Source organism: Bubalus bubalis, chromosome X, assembly GCF_019923935.1.
Source record: "Bubalus bubalis isolate 160015118507 breed Murrah chromosome X, NDDB_SH_1, whole genome shotgun sequence".
NCBI lineage: Eukaryota > Metazoa > Chordata > Mammalia > Artiodactyla > Bovidae > Bubalus > Bubalus bubalis.
In genome coordinates this window covers 82,835,432-82,862,351 of record NC_059181.1, presented here as the reverse complement: position 1 = coordinate 82,862,351, position 26,920 = coordinate 82,835,432, and the positions used below count along the sequence as shown (strand labels likewise).

The 26,920-nt window shown below is 37.4% G+C and overlaps 1 protein-coding gene across 5 annotated transcripts in view; it reads left to right on the top strand.

Moving 5' to 3' along the window:
* Positions 1-26,920, top strand: part of ALG13 (ALG13 UDP-N-acetylglucosaminyltransferase subunit) — an 83,960-nt gene that overhangs the window by 40,365 nt on the left and 16,675 nt on the right. For 3 of the 5 annotated variants that reach the window (XM_044937509.1, XM_025277373.2, XM_044937508.1), the window contains 13 exons: positions 1,718-1,793; positions 2,789-2,897; positions 4,473-4,537; positions 4,856-4,956; positions 5,976-6,103; positions 6,861-7,107; positions 11,271-11,381; positions 11,571-11,718; positions 12,073-12,193; positions 15,065-15,097; positions 15,182-15,237; positions 20,326-20,397; positions 21,699-21,864. In XM_044937509.1, the coding sequence (XP_044793444.1) occupies positions 1,718-1,793; positions 2,789-2,897; positions 4,473-4,537; positions 4,856-4,956; positions 5,976-6,103; positions 6,861-7,107; positions 11,271-11,381; positions 11,571-11,718; positions 12,073-12,193; positions 15,065-15,097; positions 15,182-15,237; positions 20,326-20,397; positions 21,699-21,864 (1,433 nt within the window). The remainder of the gene's footprint in view (positions 1-1,717; positions 1,794-2,788; positions 2,898-4,472; positions 4,538-4,855; positions 4,957-5,975; positions 6,104-6,860; positions 7,108-11,270; positions 11,382-11,570; positions 11,719-12,072; positions 12,194-15,064; positions 15,098-15,181; positions 15,238-20,325; positions 20,398-21,698; positions 21,865-26,920) is intronic. The other 2 variants (XM_044937506.1, XM_044937507.1) reach the window with 2 other exon arrangements.

The following is a 26,920-nucleotide window of genomic DNA, read 5'->3' as shown; positions in this document are numbered from 1 at the left end:
TGCATGAAATGTTCCCTTGGTATCTCTAATTTTCTTGAAGAGGTCTCTAGTCTTTCCCATTCTATTGTTTTCCTCTGTTTCTTTGCACTGATCGCTGAGGAAGGCTTTCTTATCTCTCCTTGCTATTCTTTGGAACTCTGCATTCAAATGCTTATATCTTTCATTTTCTCCTTTGCTTTTCACTTCTCTTCTCTTCATAGCTATTTGTAAGGCCTCCTCAGACAGCCATTTTGGTGTTTTTTGCATTTCTTTTCCATGGGGATGGTCTTTATCCCTGTCTCCAATACAGTGTCACACACCTCTGTCCATAATTCATTAGGCACTCTATCGGATCTATTCCCTTAAATCTATTTCTCACTTTCACTGTATAATCGTAAGGGATTTGATTTAGGTCATACCTGAGTGGTCTAGTGGGTTTCCCTACTTTCTTTAATTTAAGTCTGAATTTGACTATAAGGAGTTCATGATCTAAGCCACAGTCAGCTCCTGGTCTTGTTTTTGCTGACCGTGTAGAGCTTCTCCATCTTTGGCTGCAAAGAATATAACCAATCTGATTTCGGTGTTGGCCATCTGGTGATGTCCATGTGTAGAGTCTTCTCTTGTGTTGTTGGAAGAGGGTGTTTGCTATGACCAGTGTGTTCTCTTGGCAAAACTCTATTAGCCTTTGCCCTGCTTCATTCTGTACTCCAAGGCCAAATTTGCCTGTTACTCCAGGTGTTTCTTGACTTCCTACTTGTGCATTTCAGTCCCCTATAACGAAAAGGACATCTTTTTTGGGTGTTAGTTCTAAAAGGTCTTGTAGGTCTTCATAGAACTGTTCAACTTCAGCTTCTTTAGTGTTAGTGGTTGGGGCGTAGGCTTGGATTACCATGATATTGAATGGTTTGCCTTTTAAATGAACAGAGATCATTCTGTTGTTTTTGAGATTGCATCCAAGTACTGCACTTCGGATTCTTTTGTTGACCATGATGGCTAGTCCATTTCTTCTGAGGGATTCCTGCCCGCAGTAGTAGACATAATGGTCATCTGAGTTAAATTCACCCATTCCAGTCCATTATAGTTCGCTGATTCCTAAAATGTCGACGTTCACATCTTGCCATCTCCTGTGTTTGACCGCTTCCAATTTGCCTTCATTCATGGACCTAACATTCCAGGTTCCTATGCAATATTGCTCTTTACAGCATTGGACTTTGCTTCTATCACCAGTCACATCCACCACTGGGTGTTGTTTTTGCTTTGCTTCTGTCTCTTCATTCTTTCTGCAGTTATTTCTCTGCTCATCTCTAGTAGCATATTGGGCACCTACCGATCTGAGGAGTTCATGTTTCAGTGATCTATCTTTTTGCCTTTTCATACTCTTCATGGGTTTCTCAAGGCAAGAATACTATACATCATGTATATAATGATATACATCCTGTCTATTGGTTAGATGCAGGCTTAGAGGGGAATCGTACAAGCATGTGAACACCAGTAGGTGGGGACCATAGGGACCATCTTAAGATTTTTTCCTCACAGGAGGGGTGAAATACAGAAGGTGTAAGTAGCACGTACTTTAAGAAAAAGAAGCATAATGTTGGGATATTGGGATGAAAAAAATATTTGCCTCATTTTTAGAACTGAACTACTTTACCACTAGGTGGTGGTATAGTCATTAAACTTAAGACTGCTTAGCTACTGCATTTATATAAAGCTCTTTGTTCTAAATCTTTTCAATTAGGACTGAAGAGTGGGGTGCCTGCTGCAATGTTGAAAATATACCAGAGGGGTACAATCAAGGAACAGACGAAACAAAGGTTTGAGATCTTCTAGGGCAAATAATTTTCATAATCTTGGTTTGCAATATTATAAGTTAAACTAGTAAAGGTCAGATGGTCCATTTTAGTTATATAGGGTGGGGGAGGAGCTGATGTTTTCCTTTGTGGAAGTCTCGCTCTGAAAATGTAAAATGTGTGCTTAATGTTCTCTTAATTTTTATTCTTATGGAGTTGTAATTTTTTTCCAAAGCTTACTCTGAACACTTCAGAAATTTCAGAAGCTGTTGTTTTCAAGTTAAAGTAATATTAGAAACCTAGTGGATATTTGGTTTGCAGTCAATCTTCTGTTGCTAAGGTTTCTTTTTGTCATTAAAGAGAATGTTTATTCCTGTTTTACTCAAAAAAAATAGACAGTAATCCTAGTTAGAGAAGCAGGAGGAATTTTACCATCTGTATAGGTCTAAAATCAAGCAGACCTTCAGTTTGAGACTAGTTAAATAGGGCAAATATTACTAAAACAATCTTTGTGTATGCCCTCAAGTACTGGTAATTTGAAAACAGTATGGAATACCATGCCATTCTAGGAAAGCAGAAGAAAAAGCTAATTCTTTGGAAATTGTAACAGATTTTGATCAAAACGAAGTAGTTTTCAGATTTGTCCAGGTGACTTTAGGGTACAGAAACACTTGCACCTCTGTGTGTATATCAAGATGAGACTTGTTGAATAGCCCTGACTGAATCTTTAATTCTTGTCTGTGTTGCATTGATTTATATATGTCCTGAGTTATTGGATGCTTTAGAAAGCATTTCCCTTCTGTCATCTATAACCTTTTAGATTTCTGCATATTACTTATTTAGACTCCTGCTTTTTAAAATACACAGTAAAAGTTATCGTGGTTTTTATTTCTTTTAATAAAGAAGGAAAGGCCTATATGTACATAGTTTTATAAAAAGGAAAAGAAGCTTATTTCTTCCTTCTTCATAGAAGGAAGACTTAAGGATGGTGAGTTGTAGCATGATTATTTTTGTTTTAGTCTCCAGAAAATCCATCAAAGATGCTCTTCCCCTATAAGGTGCTCAAAGCCCTGGATCCAGAAATCTATCGTAATGTAGAATTTGATGTTTGGTTGGACAGCAGAAAAGGTAATGAAATAACAGGATATTTTTGAATCCTGGCAGATCTAGGAGAACAATTTTGCAAATTCTTTTTAAATAAGAGATGTTTTCAAACCATGGTTATGAAAAACACGTTTATATGTTTATATGGTACTTTTTAGCCTACTCAATACATGATTTAAGTCCAAAGGAGGAAGCAAATAGGGATAGAATTGGTGAGGGATCTTTTAGAGTGTGATGTTCATCAGGGACTTCAACTTTGCAAAGACTCTGTCTTTAGATAACTTTAAGAGTACCAGAATTGTAAGTGGATATAAGTTCCACTTAAGTTTAATGTGTTAAGATGGATGATAGATAAATAGGTCAAGTGTTAGCAAACTGTGACATGTGAGACAAATCCAATCTGCTACCTGTTTTTTATGGTCCATGAACTAAGAATGGTTTTCTATTTTTAAGTGGCAGGGAAAAATTAAAAGAACAATATGTTGTGACACATGAAAATTATATTCAATTCTCAGTGACCATAAGGTTTTATGACAGATTTAAATAGTTGCAACAGAGTCTGTATGGCCTACATTCTTTAAAATATTTATCATCTGGCTTTTTACAGAGAAAATTTGCCAACCCTTGAAATAGGTAATTGTTTCTCTCTCCTTATAACTAAGTTGATCAAATTAGGTCTTAAAGTTCTGCCATCAGTGTAGCCTTTAATGTTTCGTATTCAACTCCTTGGACCTTGGTGGTGAGCCTAGGTATAGTTAATAATCTAGAATGAGATTAATACCTTGTAGAACACAATAAATTGCTAAAAATACAGTTGACCCTTGAACAACATGAAGGTTAGGGTCACTGATCCTCCAAGCAGTTGAAAATCCAGATATAATTTGTAATCTGCCCTCAGTATTCCCAATTCCTCTGTATCCACAGTTCCACATCCTCAGATTCAACCAACCTCAGTATTTGTAGTACTATTGAAAAAAATCTACATATGAGTGGATCCCTGCAGTTCAAACCCATGTTGTTCAGGGGAAAACTGTATTGCTTTGAAGCAGCTGCGTAGTGTTTCTTTTTCTTTTTTTTTTATTTTCTTAAAAAAATTGAAGCGTTACTTTCAAATTGAACCTTATTGGTGTATGACTAATTCTAAGATTACAACCTCTAAGTTTCCACTTATTTGTGTCTTATAGCACAGAACTATTCTGGCAAATCTCCTTAAATTAACCACAGTAATAACCTGTTAAGAGTGATGGAAAGACCTTTCAGGACAGTGGTCCCCCCACCTTTTTGTCACTAGGGACTGATTTTGTGGAAGACAGTTTTTCCATGGACCGGGAGGGGAATGGTTTTGGGATGGTTCAAGCATGTTACATGTATTGTGCACTTTATTTTTATTATTACATCAGCTCCACCTCAGATCATCAGGCATTAGATCCTGGAGGTTGGGGAACCCTGCTTCAGGACATTTTCCCTACAGATTTTAGATTATAGGGGTTGGTAGCATTGTCAAAAACACTGTGGTAAAAACAAATTAGAAAATGAACTGTTGTAAAACAGGAAAGGAACCAGTTCAGTTGAGCTTGAATCTTCATTTTCTTTTAATAGAACTTCAAAAATCTGATTATATGGAGTATGCTGGGAGACAGTACTATTTGGGAGACAAATGTCAGGTTAGTTTCTTCTTTAAAGAATCAGTAATTTGTTTTTCTGAGATTGTGGTTTTAGTCATTAATATGTGATTAACAAAACTAATTAATGTTTATGTTAGGTTTTAATTACAAACTTGTGATTATATGTAAAGTGTAAAGCTTTTTCAGCTTGTGCTGCCTCCATTGAACTGGACTGGCAGTGTTTATTATCAGCTGCTTTAATAAGTAGATACTGAACTCCATTCAGTATGGAGAAGAAGTATTTTTGCTTAGCAAAAGCCAGATCTGCTGATAGACTCAAGACTAGATGTGTTCTTACTGTCTCTTCCCCTCTTTCAGGTTCGCTTGGAATCAGGTGGAAGATATTATAATGCTCATATTCAGGAAGTTGGAAATGAAAACAGTTCAGTAACAGTCTTCATTGAAGAGCTGGCAGAAAAGTAAGAATATAATAATTTGTTGAATTAACTAAAATCTTTGGCTCTTGATGCCTTTTTATAGTATTAAATTGAGAATTACCAGGATGCTAGTAAGAGAACAAAGTTATATCTGGTACTGGCCTAAGATGACTTATTTTGATTTGTAAAAGCATGTGATGAAGTATGAAATTTCAGTAAGTCTATGCATAAGTTTTGAAATCCTAGGTAATAGCCAACTTATTAGAAATATTAAGAACAACAAAATTCTGATATAAATTTATACTAATTTGAAAGCTAGTTTGCTAACTGAGCCTCTGCCAATATCAAATTAGGCTAGTCCATTCATTCTCAAACTTGAACATACCCCAGAATTACATGGAGAGCTTGTTAAAATTCAGATTGATGAGCTCTGTCCCCAAAGTTTGATTTAGTAAGTTTGTGGTGGGGTCCAAGACTTTGAACTTGTAATAAGTTTCCAGGTGATACTAATGCTGTTGGTACACTTTGAGAACCATTAAACTAGGCTGTGCTGCCCTAGCAACCAGACTCTCAGCAAACTTAAAGAGTTCATTTCTTTCTCATTTAGCATGTTCATAGTAGGTCAACAAAGGGGCCCAGGTTGACAAGGGCTCTATCCAGACATATGCTGCCATGATCACAGGCAGGTGGAAAATGAAAACATGACAAACCATGTGCTGACTTTTAAAGCATAGGCTCACATTTTACTGGCCAAAATATGTTACATAATTAAGCCTAAAGACAGTGGGGTGAGAAAATATAATCCTTCTCCAAGGAGAGGCAACAATTATTTGTAAACTAGTTTACCACAATCTTTCCTACTTAATGTGATATGTGCTATAAACAGCTATGAATTTATACAAACTGCTCTTAGTTTTCTAATGTACAAAGAAAACTTCAATAAGGAGGCTAGGGGTTACAGGTTTAAGTAGAAAACACTTGAAAATGAAGCAGGAGGGATGTGTATAAAATGAGAATTGACTGTTTTGCAGTGGCTTCATGTTGTTATCTCTACCTTTAAGGCATGTTGTTCCACTAGTTGACTTAAAACCAGTTACCCAAGTGACACCTGTTCCTGCCTGGAATGCTATGCCCAGTAGGAAAGGAAGAAGTTACCAGAAAATTTCTGGGGGCTATATCCCAGAAATAGGTTTGTATACTGAAAGTTTTATTATTTTCCTCTTCTTGTACTTATCTAAATTGCACTTTTTTTTAAAGCTGTAACTCAAGTCTTATCCTGGTTTAGAGTTCCTCATTTGACACTACTGAAGTTTTGGGATGGATAATACTTTGTTGCAGGGAGCTATCCTATGCATTGTAGGATGCTTGGCAGCATCCCTGGCCTCTACTCACTATATGCCAGCAGCATTCTTCTCCAAGTTATGACAACCAAAAATGTCTCCAGACATTGCCAAATGTGGAAGGAAAGGGGCAAGGAGGAAAGGGGCAAAATTGTCCCTAGGTGAGAACTACTGTGTAGGTGACTTTGTTTAGCTTAAGCTGGGGTGGACTTTAAGCCCTAAAACTTGAAAAGATTTCTCAAAGAACTAGGAAAGCATCTCATGGAAGCAAACAGAGATATTAATAGGCATAATTTCTTGGATAGTAGTAACATAGGAAATGGAATGATTAACTGTTTCGATGACAAAAGTTGCCTGTACTAAAGATAATGCTGAGATGTCCATCGATACAGAAGTTACTTGTTCATTTTGCCCTTCCAAAAGGAACACCTAGTACATCCTTTTTTTGTTTTTCTAGTACATCCTTTGAAAATACAGAAATTTATTCCTCTGTATTCATATGGATTTCCTAGAAAAACATCTGAGTGTTCTAGACATTTGTGGGATACCTTGGACCTTCTGCTTTGGTTATGAAGCTTATTGCTTACTGCTTTGTTTTCTTGAAAGCTATTTCAGAGATGGACATGAAGCAACGGAAGAAGATGTTCAAGAAAGTTAGAGGGAAAGAGGTTTATATGACTATGGCTTACAGCAGGGCAGAACCCCTTCTCCCACCCAGGCTTCAGCACAGTATGCATTATGGGCATGGCCCTCCAATGCACTACTCACAGACAGCTGGCAATGTTATGTCTAATGAACATTTTCATCCTCAACATTCATCTCAGAGACAAGGTCGGGGATATGTGATGCCCAGGTAGGTCTTAACTAACTTTGAAGATAATGTACGTCTCTGTTTAGACATTGGAAATAATTCCTGGGCAGAATTACGGTGGAACTTAGAAATATCTTAATAGTTTAGATTTCTCTTATAATCTCTACCTGAAGGGACATAGAGAATGGAAATGATGTATACTTAAATTCTTGGCAAACTTATGGAAGACTCGTATTCTCACAGTCTAGGAGAATATGAAGCAGTTGCTAGAAGATAGAATGCCATCAGGCTGAGAGTGCCATGTATATGGCACTGAATCTATCAGTAATGAATAGGCTGAACTGTAATGGAAAAGAATAGGAAAAAAGAATGTGTGTGTGTGTGTGTGTGTGTATGTGTGTATGTGTATATAACTGAATCACTTTACAGCAGGAATCAATACAACATTGTAAATCAGCTATACTTCAATTAAAAACAGTGGAGAGATGTCTATTTAGTTCTTTGGCCCATTTTTTGATTGGGTCATTTATTTTTCTGGAGTTGAGCTGTAGGAGTTGCTTGTATATCCTCGAGATTAGTTGTTTGTCAGTTGCTTCATTTGCTATTATCTTCTCCCATTCTGAAGGCTGTCTTTTCACCTTGCTAATAGTTTCCTTTGATGTGCAGAAGCTTTTAAGGTTAATTAGGTCCCATTTGTTTATTTTTGCTTTTATTTCCAATATTCTGGGAGGTGGGTCATAGAGGATCCTGCTGTGATGTATGTCAGAGAGTGTTTTGCCTATGTTCTCCTCTAGGAGTTTTATAGTTTCTGGTCTTACATTTAGATCTTTAATCCGTTTTGAGTTTATTTTTGTGTATGGTGTTAGAAAGTGTTCTAGTTTCATTCTTTTACAAGTGGTTGACCAGAGTTCCCAGCACCACTTGTTAAAGAGATTGTCTTTAATCCATTGTATATTCTTGCCTCCTTTGTCGAAGATAAGGTGTCCATATGTGCGTGGATTTATCTCTGGGCTTTCTATTTTGTTCCATTGATCTATATTTCTGTCTTTGTGCCAGTACCATACTGTCTTGATAACTGTGGCTTTGTAGTAGAGCCTGAAGTCAGGTAGGTTGATTCCTCCAGTTCCATTCTTCTTTCTCAAGATCGCTTTGGCTATTCGAGGTTTTTTGTTTTTCCATACAAATTGTGAAATTATTTGTTCTAGCTCTGTGAAGAATGCTGTTGGTAGCTTGATAGGGATTGCATTGAATCTATAGATTGCTTTGGGTAGTATACTCATTTTCACTATATTGATTCTTCCAATCCATGAACATGGTATATTTCTCCATCTGTTAGTGTCCTCTTTGATTTCTTTCACCAGTGTTTTATAGTTTTCTATATATAGGTCTTTAGATTCTTTAGGTAGATATATTCCTAAGTATTTTATTCTTTCTGTTGCAATGGTGAATGGAATTGTTTCTTTAATTTCTCTTTCTGTTTTCTCATTATTAGTGTATAGGAATGCAAGGGATTTCTGTGTGTTGATTTTATATCCTGCAACTTTACTATAGTCATTGATTAGTTCTAGTAATTTTCTGGTGGAGTCTTTAGGGTTTTCTATGTAGAGGATCATGTCATCTGCAAACAGTGAGAGCTTTACTTCTTCTTTTCCAATTTCGATTCCTTTTATTTCTTTTTCTGTTCTGATTGCTGTGGCCAAAACTTCCAAAACTATGTTGAATAGTAATGGTGAAAGTGGGCACCCTTGTCTTGTTCCTGACTTTAGAGGAAATGCTTTCAATTTTTCACCATTGAGGATAATGTTTGCTGTGGGTTTGTCATATAGCTTTTATTATGTTGAGGTATGTTCCTTCTATTCCTGCTTTCTGGAGAGTTTTGATCATAAATGGATGTTGAATTTTGTCAAAGGCTTTCTCTGCATCTATTGAGATAATCATACGGTTTTTATTTTTCAATTTGTTAATGTGGTGTATTACATTGATTGATTTGCGGATATTGAAGAATCCTTGCATCCCTGGGATAAAGCCCACTTGGTCATGGTGTATGATCTTTTTAATGTGTTGTTGGATTCTGATTGCTAGAATTTTGTTAAGGATTTTTGCGTCTATGTTCATCAGTGATATTGGCCTGTAGTTTTCTTTTTTTGTGGCATCTTTGTCAGGTTTTGGTATTAGGGTGATGGTGGCCTCATAGAATGAGTTTGGAAGTTTACCATCCTCTGCAATTTTCTGGAAGAGTTTGAGCAGGATAGGTGTTAGCTCTTCTCTAAATTTTTGGTAGAATTCAGCTGTGAAGCCGTCTGGACCTGGGCTTTTGTTTGCTGGAAGATTTTTTATTACAGTTTCAATTTCCGTGCTTGTGATGGGTCTGTTAAGATTTTCTATTTCTTCCTGATCGAGTTTTGGAAAGTTGTACTTTTCTAAGAATTTGTCCATTTCTTCCTCGTTGTCCATTTTATTGGCATATAATTGCTGATAGTAGTCTCTTATGATCCTTTGTATTTCTGTGTTGTCTGTTGTGATCTCTCCATTTTCATTTCTAATTTTATTGATTTGATTTTTCTCCCTTTGTTTCTTGATGAGTCTGGCTAATGGTTTGTCAATTTTATTTATGCTTTCAAAGAACCAGCTTTTGGTTTTGTTGATTTTTGCTATGGTCTCTTTTGTTTGTTTTGCATTTATTTCTGCTCTAATTTTTAAGATTTCTTTCCTTCTACTAACCCTGGGGTTCTTCATTTCTTCCTTTTCTAGTTGCTTTAGGTGTAGAGTTAGGTTATTTATTTGACTTTTTTCTTGTTTCTTGAGGTGTGCCTGTATTGCTATGAACTTTCCCCTTAGGACTGCTTTTACCGTGTCCCACAGGTTTTGGGTTGTTGTGTTTTCATTTTCATTCGTTTCTATGCAAATTTTGATTTCTTTTTTGATTTCTTCTGTGATTTGTTGGTTATTCAGCAGCGTGTTGTTCAGCCTCCATATGTTGGATTTTTTAATAGTTTTTCTCCTGTAATTGAGATCTAATCTTACTGCATTGTGGTCAGAAAAGATGCTTGGAATGATAGACATTTCTCCAAAGAAGACATCCAGATGGCTAACAAACACATGAAAAGATGCTCAACATCACTCATTATCAGAGAAATGCAAATCAAAACCACTATGAGGTACCATTTCACACCAGTCAGAATGGCTGCGATCCAAAAGTCTACAAGTAATAAATGCTGGAGAGGGTGTGGAGAAAAGGGAACCCTCTTACACTGTTGGTGGGAATGCAAACTAGTACAGCCACTATGGAGAACAGTGTGGAGATTCCTTAAAAAACTGGAAATAGACATGCCTTATGATCCAGCAATCCCACTGCTGGGCATACACACTGAGAAAACCAGAAGGGAAAGAGACACGAGTACCCCAATGTTCATCGCAGCACTGTTTATAATAGCCAGGACCTGGAAGCAACCTAGATGTCCATCAGCAGATGAATGGATAAGAAAGCTGTGGTACATATACACAATGGAGTATTACTCAGCCATTAAAAAGAATACATTTGAATCAGTTCTAATGAGGTGGATGAAACTGGAGCCTATTATACAGAGTGAAGTAAGCCAGAAAGAAAAACACCAATACAGTATACTAACGCATATATATGGAATTTAGGAAGATGGTAACAATAACCCTGTGTACGAGACAGCAAAAGAGACACTGATGTATAGAACAGTCTTATGGACTCTGTGGGAGAGGGAGAGGGTGGGAAGATTTGGGAGAATGGCATTGAAACATGTAAAATATCATGTATGAAATGAGTTGCCAGTCCAGGTTCGATGCACGATACTGGATGCTTGGGGCTGGTGCACTGGGACGACCCAGAGGGATGGAATGGGGAGGGAGGAGGGAGGAGGGTTCAGGATGGGGAACACATGTATACCTGTGGCGGATTCATTTTGATATTTGGCAAATCTAATACAGTTATGTTAAGTTTAAAAATAAAATAAAATTAAAAAAAAAAAAAGAAAAAAAAAAGAAAATGGCAGTGAGAGCATAAAAAAAAAAAAAAAAAAAAAACAGTGGAGAGGCCTAATGCCAGTAGCGAGGAAAGCAAAGCTCTTTCTATTTGATTGTTTTTAGACAGATATGTTAATTCTATTTAACTACAAAGACTGACTACTCAAGCACTAGTAAATAAGAGTTCTGTTTTTTCCCCCCGTTATTCTTAGGGATTCTTCTCGCTTTATAAACAGGCACAACATGGCAGGCCCTAAAGTCGGTTTTTACCCTGGTCCAGGTAAAAGGTGCTGCCAGAGCTATGACAACTTCTATAGATCTCGGTAAGTGAACTTTAAGTGTGGAAGGTTAGAGAAAATGAGTGAGTCTGACTTTATTGCTATGCAATAAATATATGGACTAATATTTTTAAAGTGTCAACATAGAGGTGTTTGAACTAGTATTTAGAAATTTAGAAACAAGTTAGTATCATATTTTATCTTTTTATCCCCTTCTCATTCTGCAAACTTAAGTTCCTTTAGACGTAGTCACCGCCAGATGCATTGTATGAATAAGGAGTGCCAATTTAGCTTTGCTCCAGAAATGCCCAGGGGCTTGGAAGAAACCATTACTTTTTATGAAGTTGAAGAAGGGGATGAAACTGCTTATCCAGCTTTACCTGTAAGTAGTTCAAAGTTTTACTCACAAAGCTATTTACTTTTTTCTCTTTTATTTTTTTTTAAGTAAAGGTAATGTGGATAAATTTTAGCTATTTTGCAAATTACCAAATAAAGCCCTTCCTGGAAAACATGAGTTTTCATCTTAGAGCTTTTAAAAATTAGGGGAATTTTTTAAGGTGTCCTTACAGAAGAGGCGTAGAGGTGGACTTGCCTATATAAGTATGGGCTAAATTTTTCTGTTTTCTTGATCATTACTTCCTCACATATTTTTGATTCTCAAGTACATGTAAAATATTTGTAGCTTTTTCTCTGACTATATAGGGACATTGTGTTTGTGTGTCTCTCTTTGGTACAGAATCATGGAGGGCCCTCTACAATGGTTCCTGCTTCTTCAAGATACTGTGTTGCAAGGCGAGGACATAGCTCAGGCAAACAGCCTTTGAATTCAGAGGAGGGTGATGGCCAGAGTGACAGTGGTGAGTCAGTTACAGTTCAGTATTTTTTTAAAAAGATGATTCTTGTGGTATGAGCACAACAGGGCTAAAGTTTTGGTTTGGAAAGGGTCCCACTCCGTTCTGGCAGCCCATTTTGAAAGTTATCAGTTCTTGTTATCAGAGCTTGCTAGATTTTGAAGATGTCTTGATATTTTTCAGAAAGACAGACTTCTATTTCTGTAAAGCCACTACATTGTTAAAATGTTCAGTTCTCTGATAGGTCTTCAGTGAGTTTTGATTTGGTGAGATTTCAGTATTGGAAATATCTATTCTTTATTAGTAAGCAACTGTTCATGTTGTCCATACCATTTGTATAATTACTTTAGATTTTCCTGTGATTGTTATTTTACAAGACTGCTATGAAATAATTTCTTTTCCTGAAGAAATCTATTTGATCTATAAACATTACTATTCATTGAGTTCTAATGGCCATATACTGTACTAAGAAATTATATTTAAAATTTAATATAATACTTTGTCCCTCTGAGGAATGTGTATCTTTGTTTTATATATGAGGAAACTGAGATTCAAAGGGAAAATGACATAGCCAAAATCAGATACTTGGTAAATGGCAGAGATTTAATTATTTATAACAGCTTTACTTAGATGTAACTTACACATTTGTACACTTTACCTAACATGTACAATTCAGTGTTTAAAGTGTAAATGGTGGCTTTCAGTATAGTCATGAAGTTGCATGCTGCTGCTGCTAAGTCGCTTCAGTCGTGTCCGACTCTGTGCGACCCCAGAGACGGCAGCCTACCAGGTTCCCCGGTCCCTGGGATTCTCCAGGCAAGAACACTGGAGTGGGTTGCCATTTCCTTCTCCAGTGCATGAAAGTGAAAAGTGAAAGTGAAGTCGCTCAGTTGTGTCCAACTCCTAGCGACCCCATGGACTGCAGCCCACCAGGCTCCTCCATCCATGGGATTTGCCAGGCAAGAGTACTGGAGTGGGTTGCCATTGCCTTCTCCGACATGAAGTTGCATACATCATCACAATCAATGTTAGAAAAAGAAACCCTGTACCCATTAGTGGCCTTCCCTAGTGGCTCAACTGTTAAAGAATCCACCTACAGTGCAGGAGACCTGGGTTTGATCCCTGGGTTGGAAAGATCCCTTGGAGAAAGGAAAGGCTACCCACTCCAGTATTCTGGCCTGGAGAATTCCATGGACTGTATAGTCCATGGGGTCCAAAGAGTCAGACATGACTGAACGACTTTCACTTCACTAGTGGCTCAGACAGTAGAGGATCTGCCTGTGATGCAGGAGACCTGGGTTCAGTTCTTGGGTTGGGAAAATCCCCTGGAGAAGGGAATGGATACCCACTCCAGTGTTCTTGCCTGGAGAATTCCATGGACAGAGGAGCCTGAGAGGCCACAGCCTAGGGAGTCATAAAGAGTCAAACACGACTGAGCGACTAACACTTTTACCTATTAGTGGTCATTCCCCATTATCCCCCCAGCATCCCCTTCCCTGCCACCAGTCATAGGTAGCCATCAGTCTGCTTTCTGTCTTAATGGATTTACCTGTTCTGGATATTTCATATAAAAGGATTCATGCAATATGTGGTCCTTTGTGACTGGCAGAGATCAGTTTTGAACTTCGTTTTATCTGACTCTAAAGCATATATGTGTGTATATATACACACACGGTTAATAGTTGTTAGGAGTGCCTTGCATTGTGAAATGTGCTTTTTTTATTAACTGTTTTTCTGTAAAATGATATATGCCTACTGAAACACTTCTGGAGGAATTGGGTGGATTAAGGAGGTATGAGGTGTTCTGAATGATTTGACTTACTGGTCAGCGTCTTTTCTTGTTATATTCTTCTTGCTGCTATTTATGATGAAGAAAATAGATATTTTAAAGAATTTAATGACAAAATATCTAGCCCAAGAATGATCTTTGAAGAATTTGTACATGCATATGTATGCCTGTGCTTATGTATGCGTATTCCCGGCTCTTTTACTCAGGATGACCCTTTGTCTATTTCTTTTAGCATGGTGGGTACCTTCAGATGTACTCTTCACCTATAATGGCATATTTAGAGTAACCAAGTATTTTTTCTCACCTTAAATCCTGTTTTCTGGAGGAGCTGCCTGCATGTGTATTTGATAAGTGACATGTTTAAGAATCAAATCCACTTTTGACCTTTGTGGTTTTATTTGGTGGAAAGCAGTCCAACTGAAGGTTGATTTTCTCTGAATTTCAATGATATAGCAGTCTTACAGAAAAGTACTTCAGTCCTCTAAGCGATCTTCTGACAACAAACTGATTTTCAATGTATTATATACCTGTATCAGGCTGAAAAACAGATGAGGTATGACATATTCCTTTAACGTTCACCTAAGCAACCTATTGGTTATTATAGTCACATTACTTTATAATCTCCATTTCCTATATGTCAAGCATCATGCTATGTTCTTTTCACCCCACTATGAGCTAGGTACTATTATCCCTGTTTTACAGTGAAGAAATGAAGACACAGAAATTAAATAACCTGCCTAAAGTGATATAGTTATTCAAGATTCAAATCTAGACAGTCCTAACTCCAGAGCCAGTGAAGTTAATCACCATAATCTACTGCCAGAATTGGACAGAGCTGGGTTTTTCACGTCTGCCTGAACTCTTAAGAACCAAGGGAACTTTCAAAGGAGAAATTTGTGCTGTTTATAGCCAGTCTGACTAATATCTGTTGACTAGTATGAAAGCTTTAAATCACTTGTTTCAAGAATGTGTACATTTTAGTTTTGAACATGTACCCATAAAACTTGAGAAAAAGCAAGTGCTGGCCATCTGATACTGCTGAGCAAAAAGCTCTACATAAATGCACTTTTTCTGTCTTTTTTTCCTAGGGGGATATCATGAAGATTATATTTATCCTTCAGGTCAGTGAGATCTGATATTCATTATTTATAAAATTTCAAACTATAAAATAATGCTTATTATTGTACCTTGGTTATATCTTCTAGAACCAGACTATGACACTTCAGGTGTTTATAGCACAGCTGAATCTACTGCAAACTTGGTAGGTATTTAATTATAATCTCAAACACATATAGCTCCTGTGTACTAGAGCACTGTTCTAGGAGCTATGCACTTAAATGTGTTTAAGTCAGAACAGTCCTATGAGGTATTAGGGTATCATTCTGATTTTGTAGATGAAGAAATTGAGACCCAGAAATTAGCTCATCTAAGATCACATTTTTCTAGAAATTATCCTAGATATTCCTAATATGTGTTGATACAAGAGTAAATTTGAACATTGGCAGTGATTTTTTTTAGAGGATTTTGTCATGGGTCATTAATCTCAGGTACTTAATTTAGCAAAAGTTTATTTCTGCGTTATGCTACTTGCGTAGTGGAGGGCTCAGGAGGGCTCTGCTTAGGGGCTTAGGCTGATGGAAGCTCCATTCATGATTGGTAAGACAGGAAACAAAAGGTAGTGAATGGTGCACTGGCTCTTACAGCTTCCACGTGGAGGTGACACGTATTACTTTTCCATTTCTTTAAATTGGACTGAGCATATTTCCCTTGAGACTCTTAACTTCTCTGTGCCTGGAAGTCAAAAACTTGGGAATATTTTAATAGCACTAAGGATTACAACATTTAACGAAACTCCCTCACACGGACCAATTACTTCCTTCCACCTCAAAGGAGGCAACCCTAAAATCTCCTTCAGTGTGATTAAACTCAGAGCCCAAGGTTTCTGAAAAATGTGTAGTACTCTTTGTATTGGGTCCAGATGTGGTTCCTCTTGATCTGGAGGCCTAAAACCAAAATACAAAGTTATTTACCCCCTACATACCCAATTTACAGTGGTAGAGCAGGGACTAAAAACTTGCAATTGAAATTCCCATCGGATCCAGGGAGAATGGGAGAAACAGTTACTAGCCTGTAGCATTTCTGACATCATGCTGGACAGACATTTTGAGGGCCCCCATCCTGGGCATTGGGACTGTTGCCTGGAGAAGCTCCCTGGTTAATTGTTTACTGGGGCTCTTGATTATGCCACAGCCCTTCCTTCCTTGGCCATGTTTGAAGTAGGCATTGGAGAATAATCCTTGTTGGCAGCTAAGCAGCTTCCTCACACTGCTTCTTACTCATAGGAAATTGAGAGCCCAAAGCTGGTTTTTAATCTCAATTGGATAGTTTTAGTTCTGCTCCTGGTTTCTTTGGCTGTGTGATTGATTTATTGTATAGCTTCTCTGATTCCTTCCTGTTAGTTTCATGTGCCAGTAGCCATACTGACATTAGATTTGCTATAATTCTTTGCATTCTTATTCCTTTCATGGCTCAGTGGGTAAAGGATACACCTACAATGCAGGAGACACAGGTTCTATGCTGGGTTGGGAAGATCCCCTAGAGGAGGAAATGGCAACCCACTCCAGTATTCTTGCCTGGAAAATCCCATGGACAGAGGAACCTGGTGGACTACAGTACATGGGTCACAAAGAGTCAGACAGAGCTGAGTGACAAAGACACACATTCCTTCGCATTCTTATCCCTGTTTCTCTACTTGAGTGCAAATACCTTGAGCTTATCAATCACTGATAGAAGAGTCATAACCTTTGAATACTTTTCCCATGAACCATTTTGTCCAAGTGCAAGGACTAACTGGATGTTATATCCTTAATTGTACTCCTGGTTTGAGATACCTTAGTGCAGTCATATTTTAATGATTTGAGTCTTGCTTCAAAGCCAGCTTTTAACTTCTCTTTGTTGTTCAAAATATTTATCAATTTTATCTTGTACAGTTTTGATTTGAAGCAGTTACCTCTTCAAACCCTAAAAGTCCCAGCATTCAAGGATTCTATTCCCTTTCATTCCTGCCTACAAACTACTTTTCCTTACACATTTTAAAATACCTTGCTAAAATCTGCCAGCAGTAATCAAAACACAAAATTAATGTTCTGTTTCCTAAACCTCTTCCCTTAAGAGCTACAAGTTCATAATCTTCTCTAAGTCAAGTTTCTGTTACAGCAGCACCCTAATTTTAGTTACCAGTTACTGTTTTGGTCAAGCTAAGTTATGCTGTGGCAGCAATCCCCCCAAATCTCAGCAGCTTAACACAGTTGTTCTTGCTAATTTTATAGGTCCAGTGCATGTTGGTAGCAGGCTTTTGTTCATCAGAGTCACTCAAGAACCCAAGCTGATGGACCATGTACTTTCATAGTCATCTTGCAGAGCTGAAGATAAGGAAATTAAACACTGGGTATCAATATTTCTGCTCATATGTCATTGTCCAAACCACAAGGCCATACCTAACTAGATGAGGCCAGGAAGAGCAACATACCCATGTACCTAGGAGGAGAATTGGAATATCTGTGAAGAAGTTGAATGACTACCTTCTGTTCTCTGTGATTAATTTAAACTTTGATAGATAGCTTCATGTACTTAATTTTTGTTTTTACTGTTTAGGCAATACATCTTAGGAAGGTAAAGAAAACTGTAATATATAATTCTCTTCCCATTATTTCTCCTTCCCTTCCTTTGTCCCTGCTAGAGAAATAGTTTTTCCCTTCCCTCTGTCATTACTATTCTCAGTATTACATGCTTTTTATACCATTTCTTGAAATAGCCACCCAAATTGAAAAGGCAAGTGAAAAATCTCACCTTCAGAAATGACAGTAGACATTTTCTTTTTGTCTCTTTAATTTCATTTGTTACATCTTCCTTTTTGTTCTGAACTTACTTTATCATACATCCCCAGTAGATTTCAATCTCTTCATGATGTGTTCTGCTCCCAAGCCCCAGTCACCAAGTTTCTAAGTAATTTTTCCACAGCATTCTGAGAAGAGAGGACCTCTGCAGGACTTAAAGATTTCCAGGCACAGACTCTTCTTCTAACCACAGCATTTATTTTTCTTACTTTCACGCCTAAGTCTCACCTAAATCCTTCTCTAGAATTGTTTGGAATTCACACTGGGCCTTCTGAGCCAGGGCTGAGTTCACTTTTTGGCAGGTATTTGGTTTGCACTTGGGGCTTCCCGAGACCAGAGTTTGATCCCTGGGTCGGGAAGATCCCCTGGAGAAAGGAATGGCAGCCCATTCAGTATTCTTGCCTGGAGAATTCTGAGGATTAGGGGAGCCTGGCTGGCTACCGTCTATGGGGTGGCAAAGAACTGGACACGACTGAGTGACTAACACTTTCACTTTGTGCTGTACTTGAAACCAAACTTTTGAAATGTTCACTCTTTAGGTTGACATTAAGTTGTGCTTGTCTTTGTCACTTTGTGGTTCCTCTCGTTTTCTCTAATTACTTCCCCTGATTTCTTCTGTGTTCTTGCTATGAGTACCAGTTTCTGCTGCTAGTTTATTTTCCTGTCATGACAATCTGTCGTGCATAATCCTGAGTCCTTTAAAATCATTTTTGCTTTCACAAAGACAAGGTCTTGAACCAAAGGAGAATGATGTTTGGGTTATACTACATCCTGCTTGTAGGATGCATCTGACCAGTTATCCACCCTTGTTCCTAGCTGTATCTTTAGATGGACTTCTTTCTTTTAGCAACACTGTTCCTGGTGTTAGTGATTTTGAGGTTTTTATGGCAAGAGAAGACACTGAGAAAGTGTTTAAATTACAGTCCTCCATTACATTTTAGTATATGCATTGCGACTAGACTTGGATATGATCAAGATTTCTACAGTAGGAAATATTAGGTTAGTGCAAAAGTAATTGCGGTTTTTGTGTTGTTGAAATTTGCCTTTGTACTGGAATACATTCTTAAATAAATGTGGTTGTGTTATACATTATTTTAATGTGCATTTCTCAGTTTTTTTTTTTGCTAATGACTTGTTATGTACAGTTTATTTTTCATTTTAGACTGTGGAAATGATGTTAGACAAAAAGTAAATTTGAGTGATTTTCTTATTCGAGTTCAAAATGGATTGTAAAGCAGCAGAGACAACTCGCAACAACAATGAATTTGACCTAGGAACTGCTAACGAGCATACAGTGCAGTGGTGGTTCAACAAGTTTTGCAAAGCAGTTGGGAGCCTTCAAGATGAGGAGTATAGTGGCTGGCCATCGGAAGTTGACAAGAACCAATTGAGAGCAATCATTGAAGCTGATCCTCTTAAAACAATCCAAGAAGTTGCTGAAGAACTCCGTGTCAACCGTTCTGTGGTCATTTGGCATTTGAAGCAAATTGGAAAGGTGAAAAATCTTGATAAGTGGGTGCTTCGTGAGCTGATCTGAAATTAAAAAAAAAATCATTGGAAGTGTCATCTTCTCTTACTCTGTCCAACAACAGCAAACCATTTCTTGATTGGATTGTGATATGTAATGAAAAGTGGATTTTATACAACTGGGGATGACCAGCTCAGTGGTTGGAACAATAAGAAACTCCAAAGCACTCCCCAAAGCCAAACTTGCACCAAGAAAAGGTCATGGTCACTGTTTGGTGGTCTGCTGCCAGTCTGACACACTATAATTTTATGAATCCCTGCAAAACCATTACATCTGAGAAGTATGCTCAGAAAATCAATGAGATGCACTGCAAACTGCAATGCCTGCAGCTGGCATCAGTCAACAGAAAGGGCTGCATTCTCCATGACAGCGCCCAACCACATGTTGCACAACCAGCACTTCAAAAGTTGAATGAATTGGGCTATGAAGCTTTACCTCATCTCCCATACTCACCTGACCTCTTGCTGACTGACTACCACTTCTTCAAGCATATTGACATTTTGCAGGGAAAACACTTCCACAACCAGTAGGATGCAGAAAGTGTTTTCCAGAGTTTGTCAAATCCCAAAGCACAGATTTTTACACTAAAAGAATAAGCAAGCTTATTTCTCATTGACAAAAATGTGTTGATTGTAATGGTTCCTATTTTTATTAATAAAGATGTGTTTGAGCATACTTACAATGATTTAAAATTCACAGCCTGAAACCGCAGTTACATCTGCACCAACCTAATAGAACAGTCACCTTAGGCACTAGAGTGATGCCTTTTGGAGTGTTATCGTAGTAGTCACTTCCAAATCTGAATACTTTTAGGACAGATCAGTTTCACTTAATTTTAGGAGATATTAAAACAAAGCAGATCTTTTATTGGTGTATTGTTTAATTTCTTGATTTCCCCATATTTGTATTTGTGTATTCATTAAAGTCTCTTCAGGCTAGAAGACCATGTTCTATGCCTCCTCAGGACACAGTTACCTCGTACAACTACCCCCAGAAGGTAATCTTTTTTTTACTTTGCAGTTAGTTGAAGTGGCCTGAGCAGAGGAAAATGAATTTTTTCTTTTTGTTCTCTTTTCCCTTCATCATACTTCAAAGAAGCTGCTTATATTCATAAAGCTGCTTATATTCATACTTTAAGTATTCTTGTACTTCCTGGTACCTGGCACAGTATTTAGTAAATTTATTAACAAATTTATTGATCATCTACTGTTCCAGACACTTTTCTACGTGTTGACACTAAGCTATTCATAGTCTATCTACTCTGAACCTCTTATATAATGAATAAATTAATGTCAGTTACCTGTCAAGTCCGTGTCATTTCCTGAAAATTAAAATGTAAAGCTTTCCTATAGAATGGGGAGCTGGCATCAAAAAGGTAGCTGAAACCATAGGAGTTAGTATGATCATCCTGGGAAAAGGAAGAGATTGAGAAGAACTTCTAGAACAGAGCCTGTGTATCACCATTTAAAAAATGGGTAGAGAAGGAATAGCCAAGGAGGGAGGAAAGCAGGAGAATGTATTATGGAAGTCCAGGAAGAAAATATTTCAATGAATAGTTGTGTCAGTTGCTGCCAAGCGGTCAAGCAACATAAGGACTAAAAAGAGTCTACTATGACTTGTTGTCATGGAAATCACTGTGACTTTGAATATAATTTCTGAGAACCAGAGAGGGTGGCAAACACATTGCAATGGGTAATAAGAAAATGGAGACTGCAAGTAAGGATGGTATTCATGAAGAAGAAGCTATTATCATTTATTGAACATCTCTCTGTGCACAGCCCTGTATTGGGTGCTGTGGCCTAAATCAGAAAAGCAAATTGCAGTCGTATGGAGTTTTTTTTTTTTTTTAATTTTATTTTATTTTTAAACTTTACATTTAAAAAAGCAAAGAACACTTTTTTTTAAAGTGTTTTTGTATGGGGAAATATATATGCATGTTAAAAATGCAGTGTAAATTTCTGGATAATATTCAAGAAACCCAGAGGTTACTTGTTAAGAGAGGAGCTAAGCAGATAGAAGACAAGGGTTGGAGGGAAATTTTCCATTGTATATACACGTTTATACTTGGTTTTTGAATAATAATAATGTATTACCTTTCCAGAAAAATATTAAAAAAGTAAAGCTCTCAAAGTAATCTGGGATCTTCTAAAAGAAATAACCTTCCTATATTAGGTTTACATGAAGATTGACTTCTTGGTGTTATCAGAATACTATTTCCTGAAATTTAGGATCAGATAAGAGACTAATATTATTTGAGAAACCAAACTAAGAGTTCTAAAATTTCTTCCACACTTACAGGTGATGGTAAATTCTGCAGCAGTTGCAGCTTCCTGTGCCAATAATGTTCCAGCTCCAGTCTTACCTAACTGTGCAGCCGCTAATCAAGCTAGTAGTACCACTTCAGTTTCCTCACAGAATGCTATACAGCCTCTATTTGTATCTCCACCTACACAAGGCAGGCCAGGTAGGTTATTAGTGGTTGCTTACTTTGGAAACCTCTTTTTCTATTCATGGACATGCACATACAGCAATTCTAGTGATTGGATAAAATTACTTGAATCTCCAGTATTAAGTTTGTTTAACCTACTAATAATGTATGTTCTATAGTTGAATCCATGAGATTTGAGAGGGTTTCAATTTTTTTTTCTTGTAAATTTGGCTTTGATATGATTTCATAGCTATCATTTTGCTACCCCATTGAAAATTTAGAGGACTTGTACTAGTTTTTCAAATTTTGAGTTAAGTTTTATTATGCTAAAATTAAGCTAGAGGTGTTTCACACTCTTACAGAATGAAAAGTTTGGCTCTAGAACTTAAGAGATCTAGGTTAGAATCTTGGTTTTACAACTTACTAGTTATGTAACTTTAGACAAGTTATTGAATCTTGCTTACCTGTAAACTTGGAGGTACTCATAGCACCAGTTTATGAAGTTGTCATAAAATTTCATTGAGTTAATATAGTTTAAAATTCTCAAAATTCTTGGAAAGTGGTGACAACCACAGCATAGCTTTTCAGTCTGTGTCACCAAATAAAAATGGAAATAGCAAAACCAGAACCCATTGGACAATGCTTAACAACAAAACTAGGTGACAAGGTCTGCCCATGAGCCTTAAAATTTAAGCAGGTAGGGGACAAACCACCAAGCACGAGACCTGCATGCTGTCAGGGTCTATATGGGAGCAAGAAGATGGAAGCACCGGGAATGTTGTCTGATGAACCCGAGAACAGAAGAACCCTGAAAGAGCTAATAAGAATTCACTGAAAAGTGGGGCAGCCAATTTGGAAGGAGCAGCTAAGACTGGGAAGGGATCTGACCTCTCCAATACTCGGTGAGTGCTTTGGGTACACAGTAAAGGGACTGAAGGGCTTTGAAACAGTTTGGCCCCTAAGAACTCTCAAAACTGACCTTGGCAGGACTACCTTTTGGGATAGTATTCCTCACTGGGCAGAAACTCCTGGGAGTAGAATCAGAACTGATGAGGATAGGGAAAAGAGCAGGTCCAGACTGAAGTTGTGAAGAACAGAGCCAAGGAATACTAGAAAGTAGTCATATTTTAAGCACTATATAAAAAGCAGTTGAGAGCCATATGAAGTTAGAAGAGTTTTCTTGTATTCCATCTCCTTTCAGAGTCTGTGAAAAATAATTTCACATAAAAATGAATGAAAGGAAAGCCCTACATAAACATATACAGAGGTGTTTTAAGGGAAAATGACGATATCCCTGTAGACAGTAAAAGCATGTCATAAATGTGTACACTAAACAGAACTTAACTATTTCAAAATGAGATAAAGACATTAATAAAATAATACAAAATATTAAAACATAATAAATCAGGATTAGAAAAATTCAGAGGAGGTGAAAGAACTCAGAAAAGTATTAGAAATCGAAGAAAGTCATTTTGGTAGTGAAGACTAAACTGCAAAGAACATGACCGAGTATATACAATAGATAATGCTTTAAGAGAAAGATGTAAAAGAGGGGGTAAATCTAAAATGAAAAAACAATGAAGAGAAAGACTCAAAAGTGACATATTGAAGTTAGGCAAAGGATATCCAGCACTGATAGAAGTTCTGAAGAAGAAAACCAATGTAAGGGAAAAGAGTACTAAAATCTACAATTCAGAAAATTTTCCTGACTTAAAAAAAAAAACTTCAGAAACACATACTGAAACAGCACTCAGCATAACTGAGAATACTGAGGCAGAACAACCAACACCAGCATATTCTAGTAAAACAACTGGACTTAAAGAAAGTGCTTTGTTTATCTAGATAAAAGAGCCTATGGCATATAAAGGAAATAAAATGATAATCATCCAACTTTGACAGCAGTGCTTCAGCTAGAAGAAAATGGAGTGACATTTAATGAAAGGATACGTGAACCAAAGATTTTATATCCAACCAAACATTTTCAGGCTTAAAGGATAATATATAAGAATTCAGATAATATTGTTCTCATGAGTACTTCTTGAAAAATCTACTAAAGATATGCTTTCAAGCAAGGTAATCACTAGCCACATAGGACACTTTAATAATTACTATTAAGTAAAATAAATCTTCTGTTGCTCAGTCACACTAACCACATACCAAGTGCTCAAAGCCACATGTGACTAGTGCACTGTATTGGACAGTGCAGATACAGAATATTTCTGTCAAGGAAAGTTGCAATGGATGGACAAAGTATTGAAGAATGAATTTTGACTTTTAGACCACCAAAACAGAGACATCAACATAAGACTTGATTGTGAATATTAAATATGTATTTACACAAAATAAAGGCTGAGAGGTTGATGATACACTATGTAAAAGCCTTATGTTTGAACAATGTAGATATAGTATAGCTATTTTTAAAAACAGCAGAATTGAGAGACAATATGCCAAGCTTTTTTTAATGCTTTCAATAAACACATCAGGTTTTGTATAGCAATCTATACTTGTTATTCAGAGACTATAATGTCAGCTACAATACATGAATATGGGATATTCCAATTTTATCCCCTGTGTCCTTGCACACCAGGTCTCAGTATGGAAGAAAGTTAATACAGATATATTCTAAAAAGGCTAAGGAAAAACTTTTATGGTATTATATCACATTTGAATTGGAAATATCAATATGAACTTGAAGTATTTTAGCTTTAAATTTATTTCCTAGCTCTGTCTACTGAAAAGGCCTAGAAACAACGAGTATCTTTAGCATTCAGTTTGTGACACTGAAATACCATTTCTCACTTCAAAGCAAATAGCTTTGTGGAGAAATTTCTGGTTCCAGGTTTGGGCAGGAAATGTTCAAGATGAGCCTGGATCATCTTGTCATGCTAGATGGCAAGGAAGCTACCAAAGAGTACTGGGATCATGTCAAAAGGACTCAAGAGCCATCTTAGAGAGGTTCTCACTGGCCAGAGATGCAACAGTTTGAGCTTGAATAATGATCATTGTAATAGGTTGGGACATATCAAATATATTTAAAAGTTCCTGATGATATTTTAGAAATTGATTCCCTTGTGATTAACAGATACAAATAACTATACATAAAATAGATGGAAAAAAACAAGGATTTACTGTATAGCACAGGGAACTCTATTCAATATCTTGTAATAACATATAATAGAAAATAATCTGAAATATGTATATATAACTGAAAAAATTGGTTCTCAAGAAGATATGAAATAATTTTGCTTTCTTGAAAACTGGACAGTATAGTGAAAGAATCAAGTATTTATCCTACCTTTCTTATATGAACTTTCCTACTGGGATTACCAAATAGTAGATGAGGAGAAGTATTTCTATATATTAGTATTCTGATCAGTTAAAAAAGAAGTGGCAGAATATGCTCATCTTGCAGTCCTTACTGACTGAATGGATGCACATTAAACAGCAATTGTTGTTAAGACTGCAAAGATAGTGAGACGTTACCTATAGATTATTAAAGGAATCAATCTTGAGTCTGATCTAGTCTTCTGGATCTAGTTGCCTATTTACGGGAAAGACAAGAACATGTTGAAATGCACAGTGAGTATGTAATCAGCACAATCTAGACTGGGAAACTCAACAAGTCAAGGGTTCCTTGAAAGAAAAATTGAAATGACAGGGATGGAAAAAGGACCAAGAGATTGAAAGATATTCAGAATCTTAATTTTTAAAAACTTCCTTAGGGATGCATATTGGTGACAAAATGCTTAAAAATACAAAGTGATTACTATGAAAGCCAGGATAATGATTGATTATAGTTGGGTAGGAGAGTGGTAGTGGCTTCCTAGCTGGAGCTAGTGGTAAAGAACCTGCCTGCCAATGCAGGAGATGGCAGAAACAAGGGTTTGATCCCTGGGTGGGGAAGATAACCTGGAGGAGAACATGGCAACCCCCTCCAGTATTCCTGCCTGGAGAATCGCATGGTCAGAGGAGCCTGGCATGCTACAGTCCATAGGGTTGCAAAGAATTGGACATGACTGAAGCAACTTAGCATACAGCACTCAAGACTGGTGATTGTGATGGAGTGTATGGAATGTTTCTGAAATGGCTGGCAAACTTTTCTTTCTTAATCTGGATAGTGTCCACTTGAAACGAATTTGTTGGATTTGTTTTCTGTATCTGTTTTATTTATAATGTAAAAATTGTGTGCTTAGCCAGTGCCTGGAACAAAACATTCTATATATATGTGTGTGTGTGTGGATATATATATGTTCATTAATGATCTCAGAAATTTTCCATTGGAAGTGTTAATGTAGACAGTGGCTTTATTACTTTGTGCTAATAATTGTTGGGCTTCCCAAGTGGCTCTAGTGGTAAAGAACCTGCCTGACAATGCAGGAGGCTTAAGAGCTGCAGGTTCGATCCCTGGGTCAGGAAGATCCCCTGGAGAAGGGCATGGCAACCCACTCCAGTGTTCTTGCTTGGAGAATCCCATAGACAGAGGAGCCTGGCAAGCTACAGTCCGTGGCATCACACACAGTCAGACACGAATGAAGCAACTTAGCAGGCATGCATGCTAATAATAGTAAGGGAAAGTGTTGGCTATCTGCTTCTAGTAGATGTCTGAGCTTAAAAAACAAGCGATATGTGAATCAAACATTGTAATACCCCATTTATGTAGAATGATTGAAAACTATTCTGTAAATTCCAGATTTGTGTTTTTTGTCAGTCAGTCAGTCAGTTCAGTCGCTCAGTCATGTCTGACTCTTTGCAACCTCATGAATCACAGCACACAAGGCCTCCCTGTCCATCACCAACTCCGGGAGTTCACGCAAACTCATGTCCATTGAGTCAGTTATGCCATCCAGCCATCTCATCCTCTGTCGTCCCCTTCTCCTCCTGCCCCCAATCCCTCCAAGCATCAGGGTCTTTTCCAATGAGTCAACTCTTCGTATGAGGTGGCCAAAGTACTGGAGTTTCAGCTTTAGCATCATTCCTTCCAAAGAACACCCAGGACTGATCTCTTTTAGAATGGACTGGTTGGATCTCCTTGCAGTCCAAGGGACTCTCAAGAGTCTTCTCCAACACCACAGTTCAAAAGCATCAATTCTTG